The following is an 18,869-nucleotide window of genomic DNA, read 5'->3' as shown; positions in this document are numbered from 1 at the left end:
GGGCTCGGGAGACAGTGAGCTTCTGGGGGAAGGAGAGGAAGGGAAGAATACCTCTGAGGAGGTGCAGCTGGTAGTGTGACTTCTTAGAGACGTCTGATATATGAGGAGAGAAGGAGAGTGTGGAGTCGAAGATGACCCCGAGGTTTTTTGCCTTGCAGGTAGGAGCAGGAAGGGGGCCAAGGGAGGCCGGCCAGAGAGCTGCAGGGAAGGAGGGAGTGGGTGTGCCGATAAGTAGAATCTCAGTTTTACTGGCATTAAGGCAAAGGTCATTGGTGGCACACCATTCCTGGATAGCAGACAGACAGTCAGAGATGAGGGAAGGAGAGGAGGAGGCCGAGGGTAGCCTGAAAATGAGCTGGGTATCGTCCACATAGCACTGGAAGTTGGGGCAGAGAGCGGCGATGCGGAGGGCAAGGAGTGCCAGATACTGGTTGAAAAGCCAGGGAGAGAGATTAGATCCCTGGGGAACACCACAGGAGGAGAAAAAGATGTCAGAGAGGAAGGACCCCAGTTGGACCTGGGAGGGTCGATTGGAAAGGAAAGAGGTCAGCCACGCCAGAGCCTGACCAGTGATACCCAGGTTATCACGGAGACGGTTGAGCAGGATGGCATGGTTGACAGTGTCAAAGGCAGAGGAGAGATCGAGTAGAATGAGAACACATGGAGTGTTGGAATCGAGGTTCGAGAGCAGGTCTAAATAGTCTTGAGATGGATGGTGGTACAAATGGTGACGGTTTGCACACTTTGATTAAAGAGAAGATCGAAGCGATACCAGGGGAGAGCAAATCTGAAGCGATTGAGTTCAGGAGAACACAAGTTGTGGCCTGGGAAGCCAAATACTATCAAGTTGCACTCATCAGAAATAAGGGATGGCTAAATCATCATGGCGAACCAACCGTATACGAGTCAACACCCCGATACTGGTACTTTTGGGTTCGTTCCATGCAGAAGGTCCTTACAACCCTGAGACTGTGACACCCCCCCCCCTCCAACCCTACCTTTTGTCACAACCAACAGAGTACCAAATATGGACCGGCTATGCCTGACTGTTTATCCTTAATTTATTAAAATCTTTAGAGGCAGAAGAGGAGCATGGCCTTTTCAAGGATTATGAAAGTGTTTCCCATAGTCCTAAGAGAAACCTAGGTTTCCTTATTTGTTAGCAAACATGATTCAATGCACAATCAGGATCTTGGCAGAGGGACCTAGTATGTGGCATGTAATGCTACCTCTTGATCTACCATTATAGAGCAGCAAGACAATTTAAAAAGCCTTGGCAGGAACCCTGCAGACAACCTCTTGTGGCTCACTTCCTGAGAATGGTAAAACAAATGGCTATCAATCTCAGGAACACAAGTACGTTTACCTTCAATGCTGGGGCAGCACCCTGGGAACAAGTGCCTTAGAAGCCATGAGAGGAATGGGGTGAAATACCCCATCTTCAAAATCAAGTGGTGGGCCCTGAAAGTCTTCCTTATCCATTAGTAGTAACCATTGCAAAGTCGAGCACCACACTCCATACTGGGTCCCCCCCCCCCCCCCCTTCTACTGAAGCCTTGACCAGGAGCACTGGGTTTCCCCCCCACCCGCTTCTACTGAAGCCTGGACCAGGGGCATTTCACATATGAAGAGGTCATTTCCACAGGGAAGGGATTGGAATTCAAACTAAGAATAGTGAAGTATATATCGATTGGCACCCGGGGAAGGGCGCTCAGACAGTCAAATGGCTGGAAGAGCGGGTGAGAATGCAGTGTGTTTCCAGCCATTCAAGGCCTTTTCCCGGGTGGTGCCAAATTGATTGTGGGGAGGCAACAGGGAGCCTCTCCCTGTTGCCTCCCCACACCCCCTCCCCTCCAATGGCATTAGCACCCTTCCCCCCTCCCCACCCCTGTAAACCTCCAACTGACCTGCTGGACTGGCGCTTTGTGCTCTAGTACAAGCTCTTCCTGTCCGCCACCACCATGGAAATGCAAAAGGGACCAACTCCCTTTTCCAATGGTGATGGCCATCTTTTTTGTTTACCTTCTTTTTTGCTTTTCGGGAGATTGGGTTCGTGCAAAAGAGGGAAAGATTTGCACCACAGGCAAACCCTGGGGTGTGAATAGCAATCAGGCCCCAGCCGGGGAGCATACATAACCGGTAACGGGCTGCAGTCCTTGCCAAGGCCCTCGATAAATGGGCTCAGACTGGCAGGCCCTTACTGGCGATGTACATCCCCCAACTGGGGTGCGATTACTACATTAACGCACATATGCCACACTTACAATCCAAAATGGGTTGCTTGCCGCTGAAGCTCACAGACTGGAGTTAACTCGTCAGTGGCACAGGCAAGAGACTCAGCCCCGTGTGGATGTAATGGCTGAGAGCCACCTCCCAGACATCCCATAGCCTATGAATGCAGGACTAAGTGTGAGCAAGAGAGAAACCATATCACTGAACCTATTAAACAAGTGTTGGGCATGACACTGTCAAGGCGGCAGCCCAGTTTAAGGTTTCAATCCTAACTGTTTGGTATAAAAAACGGAATTATTGATTAAATATTCAGAGGTTTCATTCCTTGATCTCACATTTTATAAGTGCCGGGGAACAGTTGAAATTCCAGTGTGTAGAAACATTTGCACAAATTCAGTAAATCTAATCCTTTTGTTTAGGCATTGAGGTAGCCATCATGAAATGTTCTCATACTGCATGGGTATAGGAGACCAATAGAGGTGACATGCTTTTGGCTATAGACTTTCATTAGTGAGCAAATAAAAGAGAAAAACTATCTGACCCAAATTCTAAAAGGGGTTTCCCTGCCTCGACTAATACTAAGGAAATTGTCAGGATGTCAGTCTAAAGCAAAGAGTTCACTGTCCTGTGTCAAAAGCCTAATTCTATCCCTGAGACTATAAACTTAACTAAAAAAATATAAAAATAAATAAATAAATAAAAAAGGGAGGAGTGGTCCTCTTTGTCCAGATGAATGGCTCCTTTCTTCTGGACAACAATCCAAAGTTCAGTTCTGAGTGAAGCAAACCACACTGTGCTTCTCCAGGAATGTAAATCAAGTCTCAAAAAGTTTCTTTGAGTGTATTCCAGCAAAACACACAAAACAAACATCTTGCATCCTCACTGCGTTAGGGGAAGGACTCCCTCCCCTGACTTTTCTCTGGTTTCTCAATGGTTCTTCCAATGCCAGGACAAGTGCATTTCTTCTCCTGGCGTTAAGCATATGTTTTACAATTCCAAGATGGCACTTCTCTCCTCTTGGTTCTTTTCACAATGTTCAATAAAGTCTCCCTTTCCCTGGTCTTTCTCAAAGCTCCCCAGGATGCCAAGAGTATGTTGCCCTTCCCTTGTCTGGTTCAACAATGTTCATAAACCCAAGGGGTATGTCTCCCTTCCCTTCGCCTTTCTCAAAGTGCTTTTCAAGAACTCCAGTGTTCACTGTGTCCACAGTCTACCTGGTTCACTACCCTGGCAGGTACTGCGACTATGATGATGATCCTGGAGGCAATATGTCATTGGCTGTGGGTTCAAGACCCTTTTCAGTTCCTCAGTAGTTACGACCGGGTCACTATCCTGCCAGGCATTCCCCCTTATCAGGTCCCAGACCCTACTTATTAGTTTCGTACTTTACTGCGGGTCCCAGACCCCTTTCTGTATTGGTTTATTTCTCTCCTTCGGGCCCCCGACCCCTTTGGCATAGGCTTCTCTCTCTCTCTTGGGTCCCAAACCTTTTTATATTTATCCCTTGGGGTCCCAGACCCATTGCCAAAAGGTTTCTCTCTCTTTTGGGGGCCCTCAACTGTCCCGTCTCCCCACCCTCTTCTGGGTGCTTACCTGTGTCTTGCAGTTGCATACAGGCTTCGATTCCCTCTGTGGCATCTCCCAATTCTTCCAGGGACAGCAGCGGCTCTGCAGAGGCTCCCAGCTGCGTGGCCCAGCAGTTCATTCGCTGCAGCCTTCTCGCTCGGCTGGGTGCTTCGTCTCCTGTCCCCTGCTCCAGCCTTTCCACAACAGACCTTCTGGGGACACAACTGCAGGAAGGCATCTTTCTCTTCCCCTGCTGTTCCATCCTTCGTACAGGAATCAAATCACCTGGTTGCTCCAGGGAGGGTCTCCGTGATTTGGAATTCCCTCTTCTGTTTTAAAGGTAGCTCAGACAATAGGAATCCTCTAACAACTAGACTGTTCAATAGAGGTGCTCTTTATGCATCAGCACTTCTTCCTCATCCCAGTACTGATGTTGAGCACTCCCAGTGACTCGGTTGGTCTCTTCCTCATCTCAGTATAAAAGGGACATATGTCCCTTGAGGAGTTCACACTCTTCCTCGTCTCAGTACTTTCTAACTGGCTGGTATGGCAAAGGAATATGGGTAAATTAGGGAAGGTACTGGTAAGAGGGTGGTAGGAAGGCGTGTCAAGGTTAGGTGGGCTAAGGGACAACACGTCCTCTGCCAGTCATCACTAATCCTATAGGGGGCTCCCTCCTCCCCATGTGATCCACCTGCTGATTACCAATCCCAGGGCGGGGGGTATCGGGTATCAGCCTCACCTCCCTGGCCTCATGGGAAGGGGTTACCCCTAGGGGAGAAGTGACGACATCCAGGGATTCATCACAGTACCCAGATTCAGCATGGCCTAACAAAAAAGGAAAAACTATATTTTAAAGTGTAATTGAGATGGGATATGAAGTAAAAATGTATAAGAGGTACTAAAGCAATGAATAATAATGCCCTGTCGCTTTCAATACATCTCCGCTCAGTTCAATGCTGTTGCTTCTTCTAAATGGCATGAATCGCACGTTAATAAACCGCTCCTGCAAAGCACAGCATTTGCGTCAGATACTTCACGAACGTCAATCAGGGCACCAGGCTCACTGATAACGATTTCCCATCACAAACGCTTGAGAAAATGTGATTGTCATTGCTTCTATTATCTTAATTTTCATGAAGTATGCAGGCCCACTGTAGTAGGAATCATAATACAATTAGAATAGAAGCCGTAACCCTCGGAATCCGTACGCTAAAGATCAGCCAATGACCTTTCACTAAAGATAAATAGATATCAATTTTCATTTAGAAAAGCCAACAAACAGTCTGCGCCGACTGAAACATATGACTGACCTTATCTTCCGACTTTATTAAACAGCTAATTCCCATGAAAGATCAGGCTATTAGAAAATGCCAAAAACGACAATAAAATGTAATGAAAAAACTCATAATTATGGAACCGAACAGGATGATCCAATTCTGTCAATTTTACAGGGCAAACAGAGAATTTGCAGAAGAACAGCCGTGCAGCGAGATAAGGGAAGTCTCTTTAAAGAGTGGCCATTTTGCATCCAAGATCATTATTATTCAGTGCGTGCCGTGCCGGCTGCATCTGAACTTAATTTGAAGTGTAAATCTTGTATGCTTTAATGCACCCCCATAAGGAGTTCTTAATCTAATGACGGTAATTGGCAAAATTACTGCTTTCCGTTGGCTGCAATGAAAGCTTATTTGTTGGGTTTCCATAAAGCCCCCATTATTAGAGCATCCTTCATTAGGAATGATCAAAGACAATCAAAGTCGCTATCCCGCTCATATTACTAATAGACTGCTGCTTGAAGTACGCTGAAGTGCTTTGCTCCAGTTGTTGTTCCGTGGGCAGGTTCTCCAAAATCAAAAAACTCAAGCTAGGAAAATACTTTGGGCTGGTCGTAGAGGCATAAGCTTAAAGAAAAAACAGCTGTGAAACATGTATAAAAGACAAGGGCCCTCATTACGACCCTGGCGGAAATCGAAAAACGATGGCGGAAATGCAATACCGCCATCGAATAGCGCTCGGTGCGACTATGACCCGTCACCGCAAAGTACGAAGCCATTAGCGACACCGTAGTGAACGCCAACGCTAACTGCACCAAGCACGCGCGCGCGCGCCATGCCAAACCGCAAACACCACCATGGTGCAACGGTACGCCAATTCCGACCCTAGCGGACATGTACCTAACGCCATCAGGCATGGCGTAATGTACCATTCCGCCATGGCGAGAAGTACGGCATCGCGAATCAACCGTAAACGGCCCCACTGAGTGCCTGTACACCGCTCCCTGCCCACAAAGTACAACCCCCCGTAGGTGCAATGAAGTCACAATGCAACCATTGAAATGTACAAGTCACCCATGCATGCCAACGAACAAAAGAAACACAAGAGGGGCCAATGGGAGCTGCAGGGCACAGATGGCACGAATACAGAAGCAATCCCAATGGACATGACCACAGTCCCCCACCAAGAAACGCACGCAAACACAGGCACCTGTGACCAGCAATATTCCGATAATCACATCATTCCACCAGTCCACCTGGCTGACCGGCATCTGTTACACAAAACCCAATCCCCCGCCCCTGAGCATGACAACATTCAAACTGTCATATAGGCAGCCCCCATCCCTGACCTCACGGGCTTAGTAGGCAAACGCGCCCAGTACAGTACCACGCAACTAAACCCCGAAGCTGGAACCCAATGCAGATCTCCTCACAATACATCGCCCCCCAAATAGGCATATGCCACATCACTTGCAAAGAAAAACGCTACACGGGCCAAATCAGAATAGAAATTTATGCACATCAAAGTCACCAAGCCCATACAGCCATCAGGCCATGAACTCCAAAACACTAATCACCATTGTGGGCTGCATCCGCAAGAAATGACCAGCCACTACTTGTGTGTCGCCCTGTTCCCCCATGGTACACAGAGCCACATTCACGTACGAAAAGGCAACATGGAAGCGCACAGAACCGCAGGGCCGTCCCAATGGGGAGGCACTAGTCCAGCTGAAAGGCCGAAATGTTGCTCCGAGCCACCAGTACTGCGTAAGGGCATGTGGGCCATTGGCGATCGTCCCATAAGATCGTAATGCTGCTCCACTGATCAACACGAAGCAGCAGGTGTCGGGAGTAAAATCCATCTGCAGGAGTGGCATACAGATGGCAGTGGCAAAAGGGGAGGAGATACCTGTCAACCAAAAGAAAAGAAAAAGAACAGAATGGCCATCAGAACCACATTCGAACAACTCACTTCAATGATCACACGAAATCCACAGCCATATGAATGCTAGCCCACTCAAAAGGATCATCACCACCCCAAAACCACTTGCGACTCAAACATCTACATCGAGGTGCAAACACCATCACAAACGAGTGTACCTGTGCATGCGTCCGTCAAAACAGAATCCATCAGATGGGAATGTTAACGTGCATGGACACAAGTGTCTGAGTGCGCCTCGAGACAGGGAGGGCTCAACAAGGCCAGATAGACGATGGTCCCACTATGGCAGCCCTGCATCACATAGCGTAGGGGAGGCGGATAGATCCCAAGAAGCCCTGTACATGGCAAACTCTGTATCAAATCACCTGCCCATGCATCCATTCATCATTCCCTCATCCCGGGATCAAAACGCCTGAATAATTACTCACATAACATTAGAAACATCCATTGAGTCTGTGCGTTATGCAGCCTGCAAAATCCACAGTGCCCCAGCCCGTAATTCCAGTGTTGTGAAGTAACATGTATTTGGGAACGGCCGGCCTCATCGCCCACGTAGCTATTGCGCATCCCAAACTATTCATATCAATCATTGCTCCCTCGCCATGGGCCCTGTCTCAAGGACATTGAACAATAGAACGTTATATTTGCAGTCAGACCTGTGGGCATCTCCTCGCCGCTAGCTGGAAACCGAAAGCGCCGCCCTTCGAATTCCTCATTTGCAACACCACGTCGGAAAGGCATCTGTGGCCGTTTGAAATCACTAATTATTCCATCGAGTGCGGCTGTGTGTGAAAATGGCAACTGCCTTCACCCACGAATGGGACGCCCCGCCCGTCGTTGCAACTCGGTACAGTGATGCATGAGGGCCCACCGTTACTCGAGTACTACGTTCCACTGACCCTTCACAAGTCTGTTCGCGACTGCACAGATAGTATGGGAAACAATGGGACCACAGCAGAATGAACATATCAATCCAATCTTACACGGCCATCGGGTACAAATACATGATAGCAATAGCAAGATACCATTCCCCGAATTGCAGCGTTGTGCGCGTGACGTGCTCGGCCAAAGGGGAGAGCAGTTTGCACAGGTGGAATGAATCACCACAGGTGGAGGCCATACAGCCTGAAAACACATAAATTGCACAGCCAGTCTCCTCCCACAACCACACCGAAATGCTACCGGCAGGACTCGCGATGTTGGCCCTGGGGGACCTGATAGCACTGCAAGTGCTCCAACTCCAAGAAGAAGACGAACACCAACTACAACCAGCCGCACGGAGGAGACGCAGGAGGAGGAGGAGGCCAAGGCAGGGCCAGCAAGGCCCACCAGCACAGCCACTACCACCACGCAGGCAGCCCGCAATACCACGCCTCCGAGCCCATCCGTTCAACCTCACTGATGAGCAGATCCACACCCTCTACCGTCTGGACCGGGACACCATAGCCGCCATTGTGGACATGACACAGGCTGACCTTGTCAGCATGATAGATAGCCCAACCGCCATCCCACCCCTACTGAAGGTGGTGTCTGTACTCCACTTCCTGGCCACAGGCACCTACCAGCACACAGTCGGACAGTTGCATGGCATTTCTCAGCCACTGTTCTCACGGACACTATTGCAAGTGCTCGATGCCCTCCTGCAGCACGCAGACGACTACATCTCCCTACCACGCTCGGAGCAGGAAATTACCAACACGAAAGTGGGATTCCATGCACTTGCCGGCATACCGGGTTGCATTGGTGCCATCGACTGCACCCATGTTGAATTGGTCGTCCCACATGCCATGGAGGCCCAGTACCGCAACCGAAAACAATTTCATTCCCTGAATGTACAAATGGTGTGTGACTCCAACAGGATCATTACACATTGTTGTGCCCGATTCCCTGGATCAACCCATGATTCTATGGTCTTGAGGAACTCTACAATACCACGCTACATGGAGCGACACGCAGGGAACAGATCCTGGCTACTCGGTGAGTCTCATTACATGCATGATGATGTGGGGTATGTGAATTGGCAATGACCTGGCAGGAAGGGGGGGGGGTGTGCGTACGTATCAATGGCATTCCACATCATACGTTTCTCGTCCACATACAGGTGATGCTGGATATCCACTGAAGAGATGGCTCCTCACACCAGTCCGGAACCCACGGGACCAGCATGAGGAGGACTACAACCATGCCCACTCACGTACCCGTGTAGTCATAGAACAGGCATTCGGCCTACTGAAGGGCCGTTTCCGCTGCCTCAGCAGGTCTGGCGGGGCACTCCTGTACCGCCATGAGAAGGTTGCAAAGATGGTGATGGCATGTGTCATGCTCCACAACATGTGCGTACGTAGAAATGTGCCCATGCCCCCTGACGCAGAACTGCAAGCACCTGAAGATGGTCATGATGAGGGTGGGGATGTGGCAGCACCTCATGGAGTCTGCGAGGCACCGGAGGCCCGTGACATTCGTCAGCATCTCATTGATGTATGCTTCTAGCACTCACGCCTGGTGGCTGATACATGGACACGGGACTCGTGGCACTGCGTGTGTCTGGGACATGCACAACATGGACTGTACGCCTATGATGGCCTAGTACACAAAGATCAATGTCCACACATCTCATTGGTTGATCGTGCACTTTTAATGGCATATGTGATGTCATGTTGAACACCCTATCGACCCGCCACCCAAGTGAGCCCAACACACCCCCTCCACCCTCCTACCTCCCCCCCGAACACCAGTGTCCAAAGATGCTCATTGTCAGTGGGCTGTCGCTATTGCATGCCCCCTCTGCGGGTATCAGGGGCACCCCTGCCTGTGGAGCGCAGGTTCCTTCCAGATCTACGTTGGGGGCTGCCCTGGACGGAACTTGCAACGGATGATGTGTCTGCCTGCTCACGTCCATGCATGTCCCTAAGGGTTTGCGAGAGCTCAGTGAGCACACGGCGCACTGCGGCAAGTTCGGCACATACGTCCTTGGCCGTCGCATGCAGTTCCCCCCTGAGGCTCTCGGTGCTACTCTCCATTTGGACTCTCAGGCTCTCGGTGCTACTCTCCATTTGGACTCTCAGGCTCTCGGTGCTACTCTCCATTTGGACTCTCAGGCTCTCGGTGCTACTCTCGATTTGTGCCCTAAGTGTCTCAGTTGATGTTTCTATGTCTGCCTTAGTGCCCCCACATTCATCAGCATGGTCCTTGAGGAGCGTGGCCAGTTGCTGCTGTTGTTCGATCAACTGGTCGAGGGACTGTTGCCTCTGCTGGGCCATGGCCATTTGCGGGGGTGTCACAGAGGGGCTGTTGTCCTCATGTTGGCTTGCCACAGGGCTTGTGGGGGATGGCCAGTCGTCGTCTTGTGGGTGCCCCTGCGTGGTATCCTCATGTTGTACGGGATGGGACAGACAGGGGGATTGGGACAGGTCATGGATGGATCTGACTTCGGCATCCCCGTTTTCTGTGTCCGAGCATGCTGCCATCAATGGGGTGTCACCTATGGTGCTGCTGCCACCAGAGGCAGTGCCTTCTGTGGCATCCATTGGGGGGACCTGTGGTGGTGGTGTTGTGGGCATGCTGGCTGCTGGGGTGCCTGTTGATGTTCCCTCCTCTGTGCTGCCACCTGATTTGTGCTGCTGCCGTGTCTTGATGCGTGCAGCTGAGGTGGAGGGTCTCTGGCCGTTGGTCTTGGCCCTCTTTGCAGGTGTGCTGGTAGGGGTGTCCTGTAGCTCGTCGTTTGGATCGGACCCTGTGGTGGAGTAAAGGAGGGCGAGGGTTATTGATGGGTCTGTGGGAATTGGAATGGCATTGTATCACATGCATTGGGGTGGTACCTGAGGGTGATTTGGGTCGGGGCCTTGGAGGTGCTTTGATTTGTGTGTGGAGTGAGGGTGCAGTTGTTTGGCAGCCTGCAGTTAGGGTGTGCCTGCTGCACGTGTAGTGCGTGTATTTGGGGTTTTTAATTATTTATGTATTTATTGTGGGTTTTAACGTGCGCTATCAGGCCGATGTGTGTGGGCGTTCTCCTGGACATGTGTTTCTGTTGCACTATGTGGACGCATGGTACTTCACATGGATGGACTGTGTGGATTTGGCATTGTTTTATCTGGCCCACCTACCTGAATCTTCGGATGTCTGCACTCCTTTCTCCATCCCTCCGACTCCCTCTATGCTCTCCATTCCGATGGTGGAGGCACAGATTTCTTCCCAGGGGGTCAACTTGATGGGTGATTCAGGACCTCCCCCGGTGGCTGTGGCAATGTTGCGGTTCGCAGAGAGTATGCTGCGGACGCGTATCCGCAGGTCGTCCCATCGCTTGCGGCATTGCTGTGGGGTGCGGGGTGCGGTCCCCACCGCACTTACCCGCTGTGCCACCAGAGCCCATATGGCCTTCTTGTTTGCAAGTGCCGTCCTGGTCATTTGCGTGCAGAAGACGACGGCAGCATTCTCCTGGAGGGTCTCTGTTAGCACGGTGAGTTCCTCACGGGAGAAGTGGACCTGCCGCTTGCGGTCGCACGCTTTCTTCGCTACTTTTCCCATTTTTCTTGGTTTCGCTAGGGTGGTTGACGGGTTGGGGTGTGTTTCAGGGTAGTGATTTTAGTGGTTGTGTGGTTTTAGTGTATTTATAGGTGTACGCCGGGATGTTTCCCGTTCCGGCCCCATGTTTTAACTTCCGTTTCCGTATATTTCCGGCCACCGTACTTTCCGGTAGGCGCACACTGCGGTGACCGCTAAGTGGGGTGGCGGTATTGCACCTAGGGCGCCGTACGGCGGCGGTGTGGGCCGTTTTGGGGTCATTTCCGCCATCGCGGACTTTGCACTTCCGCCATGCCGTGGTGCTCGTGCCCGATGGGTCGGAATGGGCCGCACTTTGCTCCTTCGTGCAATGGCGGAAACGCTATTTACGCTGTGGCGCTCCGGTCAGTCGCTTTCCGCCAGGGTCGTAATGAGGGCCAAGGACTTTCTTCAGGGTGCCAATCGCCCATTCTTGACCATATCGCAAAGGAAGAGGGTGGTGGGCTGTCCTGACACTGAACACAAGGTGGTGGAAGGATGGACTGCACATGAAAGGGCGCCCACTTGGAAAATGAGGCTGGAAATCAGGGGAGTTGCTAGGTCTGGAAAAGACCAGGGGCTAAGCTGATGTCGGAACTGTTGGGACTGGGGGCTAGCTAGTCTTTTGGCTGTAGCTCCTGAGATTCTATCCGGGGCTACAACCAAAAGATCAGGGGCTATAGCCCCCTTAGCCCCCCCCCCTAGCAACGCCCCTGCTGGAAATACCAAAACTGAAAAATGTACACACAAGAAAAAAGTTTTTTTATATTTTTTGTTTATTCTACCCGAATGAAAAAATGCCATTCCAGGCATATGGAGAAAAAAAATACTACATCAAAGCAACACCAAGAATTCGGCTTAAACAAGGAACTATTTTTAAAGACATTCCACACTTCCAATTACAGCTAAATATGCAGGTGCTCCAGGCGAGGTGCAAGGACTGATACTGGGCCCCACAAACCTGTCTGATTCAAGGGTCAAGCCAGAATGGACATAAAGCAAGCTCTTCAGGATTTTTCTGCAAAACTCTGTAGTGGAAGTGGGCATTACACTGAATTTCCACATGCACACTCAGACCATTGGAACCGCCAATTCCAATTGGTCAGAATGCATGGGAAGTTAGAATCTCAGACAGTGGAGCTTGTAACAGAGTCCTTGAACTGGAAGCCAGGTGTGCTCTTCGGGTAGGAGTGGCAACTTCATATGCATTTACCCAAACAGCTAAATATGTACCTTAATCAGTATGAAGGAACTCTACAGCTTCGAAAGCGGTGCAGGTTGCAATTTCACAGCAACCCGCTTGTAATAGAAACAATGAACGAGGGATAATGTTTGCAACCAAATTCTTTAGCCAAAGAGTAAGCAGGTCCTGCTGCAGCATTCTCTAGATGAACCAAAAAGGTATACCCATGTATTTCATGTGGCCTGGGATCTCAAAATGTCAAATCTCAACAAGCTAAACCACCTCAACGGGCTTAGCCACCCCAACATACTAAATACAAAGCAGTGCAATAATGGACATTACGTATTTGTAGGCGTCAATTATGCTTAATCAAATCTGTACAGCTGTTAGAAAAAGAAATGGAAAAAGGGAGTAGGAGACACTAGCAGGCACAGAAGAAAGACTGAGAAAGTCCCTGTGAAACAATCCAGAACAATCCAATGCCAAGTTTGTTTAGATAACTTTGTATGTTAAGGGCAAGTCTGTCTGAAAAAGCTTACAGTAACATATGTCTGACACCACCATATTTGTCAATTCTAAATACAACGTCTTTGATTTACTGTGGTAACATGAATTATTTAATTACAAGAGAAAGGAGGACCCTTGATTCGGTTTGTCTGGATTTAGACTCCAATACCAGCATGCCCTTATCCTTATTATAGTTACTGCATGTTAAAGGGTTTCACGGTCAGGACAATATTTTGGTTCGCTAAAGACAAGCTGCTTACCTTTCTTAAGCTGGATGTTAAGTTTCTTCCCGATCTTTTTGGTGTTGAAGCCACTGTTTGGGGAGGGACTGAGGCCTTTCTGTGGCGACGTAGAGAGACCCGACGGCGGTTTCCCCGCTGAGTTAACACTGTGAGGTAGGTGGGAGAAAGAGTCTGTATCGGCATGGTTAGCCAGCCTAGGTATTCGTTGCGGTGTGTGATCGGGCCCCGTATTGTTCATATTCTTGCTATCGATATACTGAGAGTCAGGGCTAAACAGGCTGGCATAGTAATTACTCTTCTCACTTTGGGAGAGTTGCTCATATGGTTCCTTGTTTGCTGCAGGGACCACATGGAACCAAATGACGGGCGAGCGCAAGGCTTGGCGGAACATATGTTGAGCTCTGCATTAGAGAAAGAAAAGAAAATTAGTAAAGTGGTAGACGAGAAGACATTATAGCATAATGGCTGTTACTAATGAGACAACAAAGAGCGACTTTGAAAATGACTCATTGAAATGGGAAAAGCCTACTGATAAGTTGCTTGATCTCCAGGCATGGTCGTTTCCTTGGATTTTATTCAAATACGTCACAACGGTTTGGTAATCATAAGCACCGTGGCTTTCACAGGCACGTCTCCATCAATTACTTTCTTCCACAGAATGCCGCGTTTCCCCCTTATGTCCACTGGCAGTTCAGACCGTTCGGAGGGCAGAGCGCAATGACAAAAAACATGCAAGAGTGCCACGATGGGTAGGAACAGTGGTGGCCCTTCCTGTGCTCCACAGGTAAATGCATGACTGAGCATCACCAGAACAAAAGCCATTATCTTACAGTCTTCACCACCACACCACGACTACCCACAGTTCAATTGAACACAAGCAGCAATAAGAAGAGGAGTGGGGCATTAAGGCAGGAGTGGAGTTAAATGTCACAGAACACCAGGAACTAAATACTGTGCACGGACGACAAAGTTGTCTACACTCAGCGAAAGTAGGGAATTGATCTAATGTCTTTCAAATTACAATGGGCCTTTGCACTTTTTACAACACTAGAATTTTCCAAACGGGAAAATCACTACGAGTACAAGTGTTAGTAGCACTTAACAAAATGACCCAACTCCAAGTTAAGTAAACCCGCGTAGCAGATCGTTCAGCCCCAGACTAGATGGCGAGTGTAGGGAGAGTGCACTTAGGTGGTAAGAAGGAGCCTTCCGGAACTGTTGAAGCAAGAAATGTATTGAAGGTGGCAATCAAAGCCAATGTAGCATAATGTGCATGGTTTTTCATAAATCAAATTTGAAATGTCATTAGATTCACACGAGGGCTGCTATGCTGGAAGGTATAACGGAGCACCTTGAAGCCAGACATAGCACTAAGTGTGGGTAGAGCACAATGCATGGGTTCATCTGCAGCTCCTTTGTGGTCAGATGGCTCCGCGAGTGCTTACTGATGTTTTAATCAGGTGCAACATTCTGGCAGAGCCAACTGAGACATTCACCCTTCCCAGGAAGCTGCAGTGAGTCCCCTTCAACTGGGTAATAACATCACCTGCTATTTAATGTGTAAGGAAAAGAAAAGACGTGGTTCCAAGCGCTACATCAAACAGTTATTTTGATGCAGATAGTCAATGGCATCTTCCAGTTTGGTGTTAAACAATCAGAATACACAATTGTGACAACCCATTTAAAAACATAAATGAATAAATAGGCAACGCACAATTTAAAATCCACTTCCACTTCTTGGGGCTTACCCTTTCCTGAGTAGAGCTGGGCAAGGCTCGGGCCAGCCTGGGTCAACACTGGGGCTGTAGTCCAACCCTCCTTTCGGGCCAGTGCCAGCATGAAGCAGGGGCCCAGCCATGAAAAACATGCTTCCCTGATGTGAGAGCATGCACAGGAGTGTAGTTGCCAGACCACCTGTCCTGCGCCTTCCTCCTCTCATTGATTGGCTGTGGCGTGACAGGGAGTCTAGGCATTCCCTGCTGTGGCATTGGCAGAGAGGAGCAGGGACTGTCGGAAGCTTTGAAGCATGTTGCTTCAAAAGGCAAATGCTTCTTCTCACCGCAGTGGGCCCGCATCACCATTTCGTCCCCTGTTCCACCAGACCTCCTTCTCTCCTCCTTACCCACAACACCATCCACAATTCCGCCACCTCATCGTGAGTGCTCCCAGCCACCTATCTCTCTCCTTCCCCGTGCCACCACAAAAAGCCAGTGCAAATTACGCCCCCGTCCGCCCAAGTAACACTAGTCCCTGTACTCATTCCCAGACTCCTTTGTCACCCCTTTCCTTGCCCACTGGCCTTTCTTGGTCCTTTTTCTTCCCAGTGTCTTTTTTGTGACAGCTGCCCTTTTTGCCTCTTTTTTATGCCTCTACCCCTTTTCTTTGACCCCCACCCCCTGACCCCACATTCCCCTTTTGCGTGGGCATCTCCCCAGCTCAGCTCATGTTTGGCCCTAAGAGCCAGGCCAGACCCCCCACCCACGCCCCCAGGCTCTGCCCTGGCTCGTCCTTAGCCATGGGATCCCTGGCTCTACCAGCTCCATTCCTGAGACTGCTTAAAATATATTTATTTTTTTGAAGGAGACTCATTTTCAACTAGCATGCGTCTCACAATATGGAAAATGATTGATTGAAAGGATGGCATCTCTAAAAAAACGAATCTTGTAAAAGTACAGCTTAGTGGTAAATGCAACACATCTGTATTCAAGGGAACCTTTTCATCGTCTTACTTCACGGCCAGCATTCTGTGTTTTTTTTTTGTTGGACAAAATACCTTCAAAGAAAGTACGAAAAGCAGCATATATTACTGTGCAGTGCTGACATGGATGCTCATTTGCATGCGTTCTGGTCCAGGGAACATGAGTTGGTGGTGTAATTTAGATATCGTTTGCAAGATGAATGTGCAGCTTTACAATGGCGTAGGTGCAAGGAAGCGGCTCAGCTGGGTATAGAGTGCTCCATAGAGGCGCATTACCGGCTTGTGAAATGTAAAATAACTATGCTAATAAGAACTGCGGATTATGATACGGTTATGAAGTAGTGCCAGAGAGGAATGCTTTGGAAATCCTACTCAATTTTGATGATCATCCAATGTGGTTGACCTCTCCATGTCATGTTAAGTGTGGTCTTATGCCAAAGAGATCCAACTCCAGTATTTGCATGGATCTAAATGAAGAGCAAACACGTATACCATTTAACAGAACACAAACAGCAAGTCATTATCGACTTTCGGTGCTGAAACACACCAGTGCTCCCCAAAAAAAATCAAACTCTACCCCTGGAGCTAACAAACTGAGAAAAAGGACTGATCGAAAAAAGCTTTCAGCAAGTGATCAACTGACACATTATGCCCAAGCCTGCAGCTACATGACACTGCTCTTCAAACGACCCCCCCCTCACCCTCGGCCTCATAAATGTAAAATTGCACCCTCCGCTATCACACCAATGAGCCCTAAACACTTTGCCTATAGACCAGACGTGTTAGACGGGCTCCTGCATCATGACATCTGATGCCAACATCCGTAGATGTACCACACTGTATGGAACTACCATCCTGGCTCTGGCCTTGCTTTCATCTCCCACTACCCCCCCAGAATGCTCTTGCCCCACGAGTCACCAGCCCAAACAAATGAACACACACATCTAAGTATGAGCACCGAAGGACCCAGTGGCTGTCACAGGAACAGAAATGGACAGGTTTCTCTAGAGCTCATTTTCCCCTCATTAGAAAGACTGACCTGCTTCTTGGCTGCTTTATTGCCCCACGATGTTACCCAAAGCGCACAGCACAGCGTTGCTGCTGGACACGTGTAGGCTGGCCAAGGAGGCCCTAATAACTTGGCATTTTTATGAAGATTCCATGATGAGTACAACCATGCATCTCCTGTTCGATAATGTTAGGGGGTGGTGATGCACCACAGCCTTCAGACGGGTTTGCTTTGATGGAATAGTTAATGGCTTTGTAACATCAAGGTACAGAACATTATAAGTGCACTAGTGGATACTGCTATCAAAAATCAGGGAATGGCATTATATTTTGAATGAGTGCCCCTTTACAATGTATTGCAGTCACCTAGCCTTAGTAGTTGAACTGACTGAGGGCTGTTAGGACATGTGTACACATTTATTAGGAGTCCAGGGGCGTGGACCCAAGGAGTCCCAAGACCCATGGAGTAGTGGCCAAACATGTTTTGGACGGTGGCATGTTAAACCACCAGGAACTGAAAGCCTAAAGGGGCTATCCACTGCTCACCAAGTAAATTGTCTCAAGAAAAGCCATTCCGAGCCATTATCTTCCATAGGACAAATCACACACCGATTACACAGAGTGCAATATCCTTGGTTCTAGGCTACTATAAATCAGAAGGAGGAAAGGGCGCAAGCAGAAGGCATTCTCTGTGCTCGAGCATTCTTTTGGGAATCTCAACATGTTAGCAACCACTCTTTTGAAAATCTTCTTGCCTTAACATCTCATTCGAAATAATGCATTTCCGTGAGTTCCCAGGTTTGGGTTTTTGTGTATCTCAATTCCATGATGCCATTTTGGTGGTGTACATTCACTACTTTTTTTAAAAATTATTATTATACTTGATTTGGTTAAATAATTTTAACCTTTTCAATATAAACTTAAAATCACATTAAAACATGATTAAAACAGCAATACAGTATAAAATCACAACTATTCTCATTTTACATTTCGTACATTCACTACATAAATAACCAATGGACCATAACCAGTTTTAGAGATGCGCACAGTAGTATGGGTCAATTAAAACACTGTAGGATTCAAGGTTTTTCAGCATGTACGGATGCAAATGTTAAAACACCAAATGTATTTAAGAAACACAATTACAATAGAAACTACTAACAAGAGAGCCAGGCTCAAAATCTACAAAACTATTACTTTTTTAGATATTTAGTAGTGCATATGCTAAGAAGCTCATCCCCTACAATCAACGATTGACATTTTAGGCACATCTCTTCAGGAAAATGCCCCTACGAACGTTAGCACTCACTTTCTTTTGATAATACCTTTCTAAGAATGTGAACTATAACCGCGAGAAACTCTAATACCTGGTTCTCGGAAGTACTTGGAGCAGCCAAGATAGAAAAACGTCAGTATGAGTGCAAATGGTTATCTCGCCATAACCCGACTGACCAGTCTATCCATCTAGCTGTTGGAAATATAAAATGTTATTGCAGTAATCAATATAGCTCTAGTCATACAAGGGGGGTCAACTTTGTATTCCAAAATATTTTCGGGCCCCTTTGGTAACAGACTGAACCACCAGACAATCCGCAATTAAGTAATCAAAATGTCACAGCGGTTTCCGCAAAAGTAGCCAACGTATGGGACTGATGTGGTTTCAGACATTACTTCT

At 48.5% G+C, this 18,869-nt stretch overlaps 1 protein-coding gene across 8 annotated transcripts in view; it reads right to left on the bottom strand.

Annotated features, from left to right (window-relative positions):
* The window catches only part of PARD3 (par-3 family cell polarity regulator), a 2,149,932-nt gene that overhangs the window by 994,430 nt on the left and 1,136,633 nt on the right, over positions 1-18,869 (bottom strand). For all 8 annotated transcript variants that reach the window (XM_069648049.1, XM_069648048.1, XM_069648046.1 and 5 more), the window contains exon 9: positions 13,507-13,889. In XM_069648049.1, the coding sequence (XP_069504150.1) occupies positions 13,507-13,889 (383 nt within the window). The remainder of the gene's footprint in view (positions 1-13,506; positions 13,890-18,869) is intronic.

This window comes from Ambystoma mexicanum, chromosome 2q, assembly GCF_040938575.1.
Source record: "Ambystoma mexicanum isolate Mex_15411 chromosome 2q, UKY_AmexF1_1, whole genome shotgun sequence".
NCBI lineage: Eukaryota > Metazoa > Chordata > Amphibia > Caudata > Ambystomatidae > Ambystoma > Ambystoma mexicanum.
This window is presented reverse-complemented; position numbering and strand designations above follow the sequence as displayed.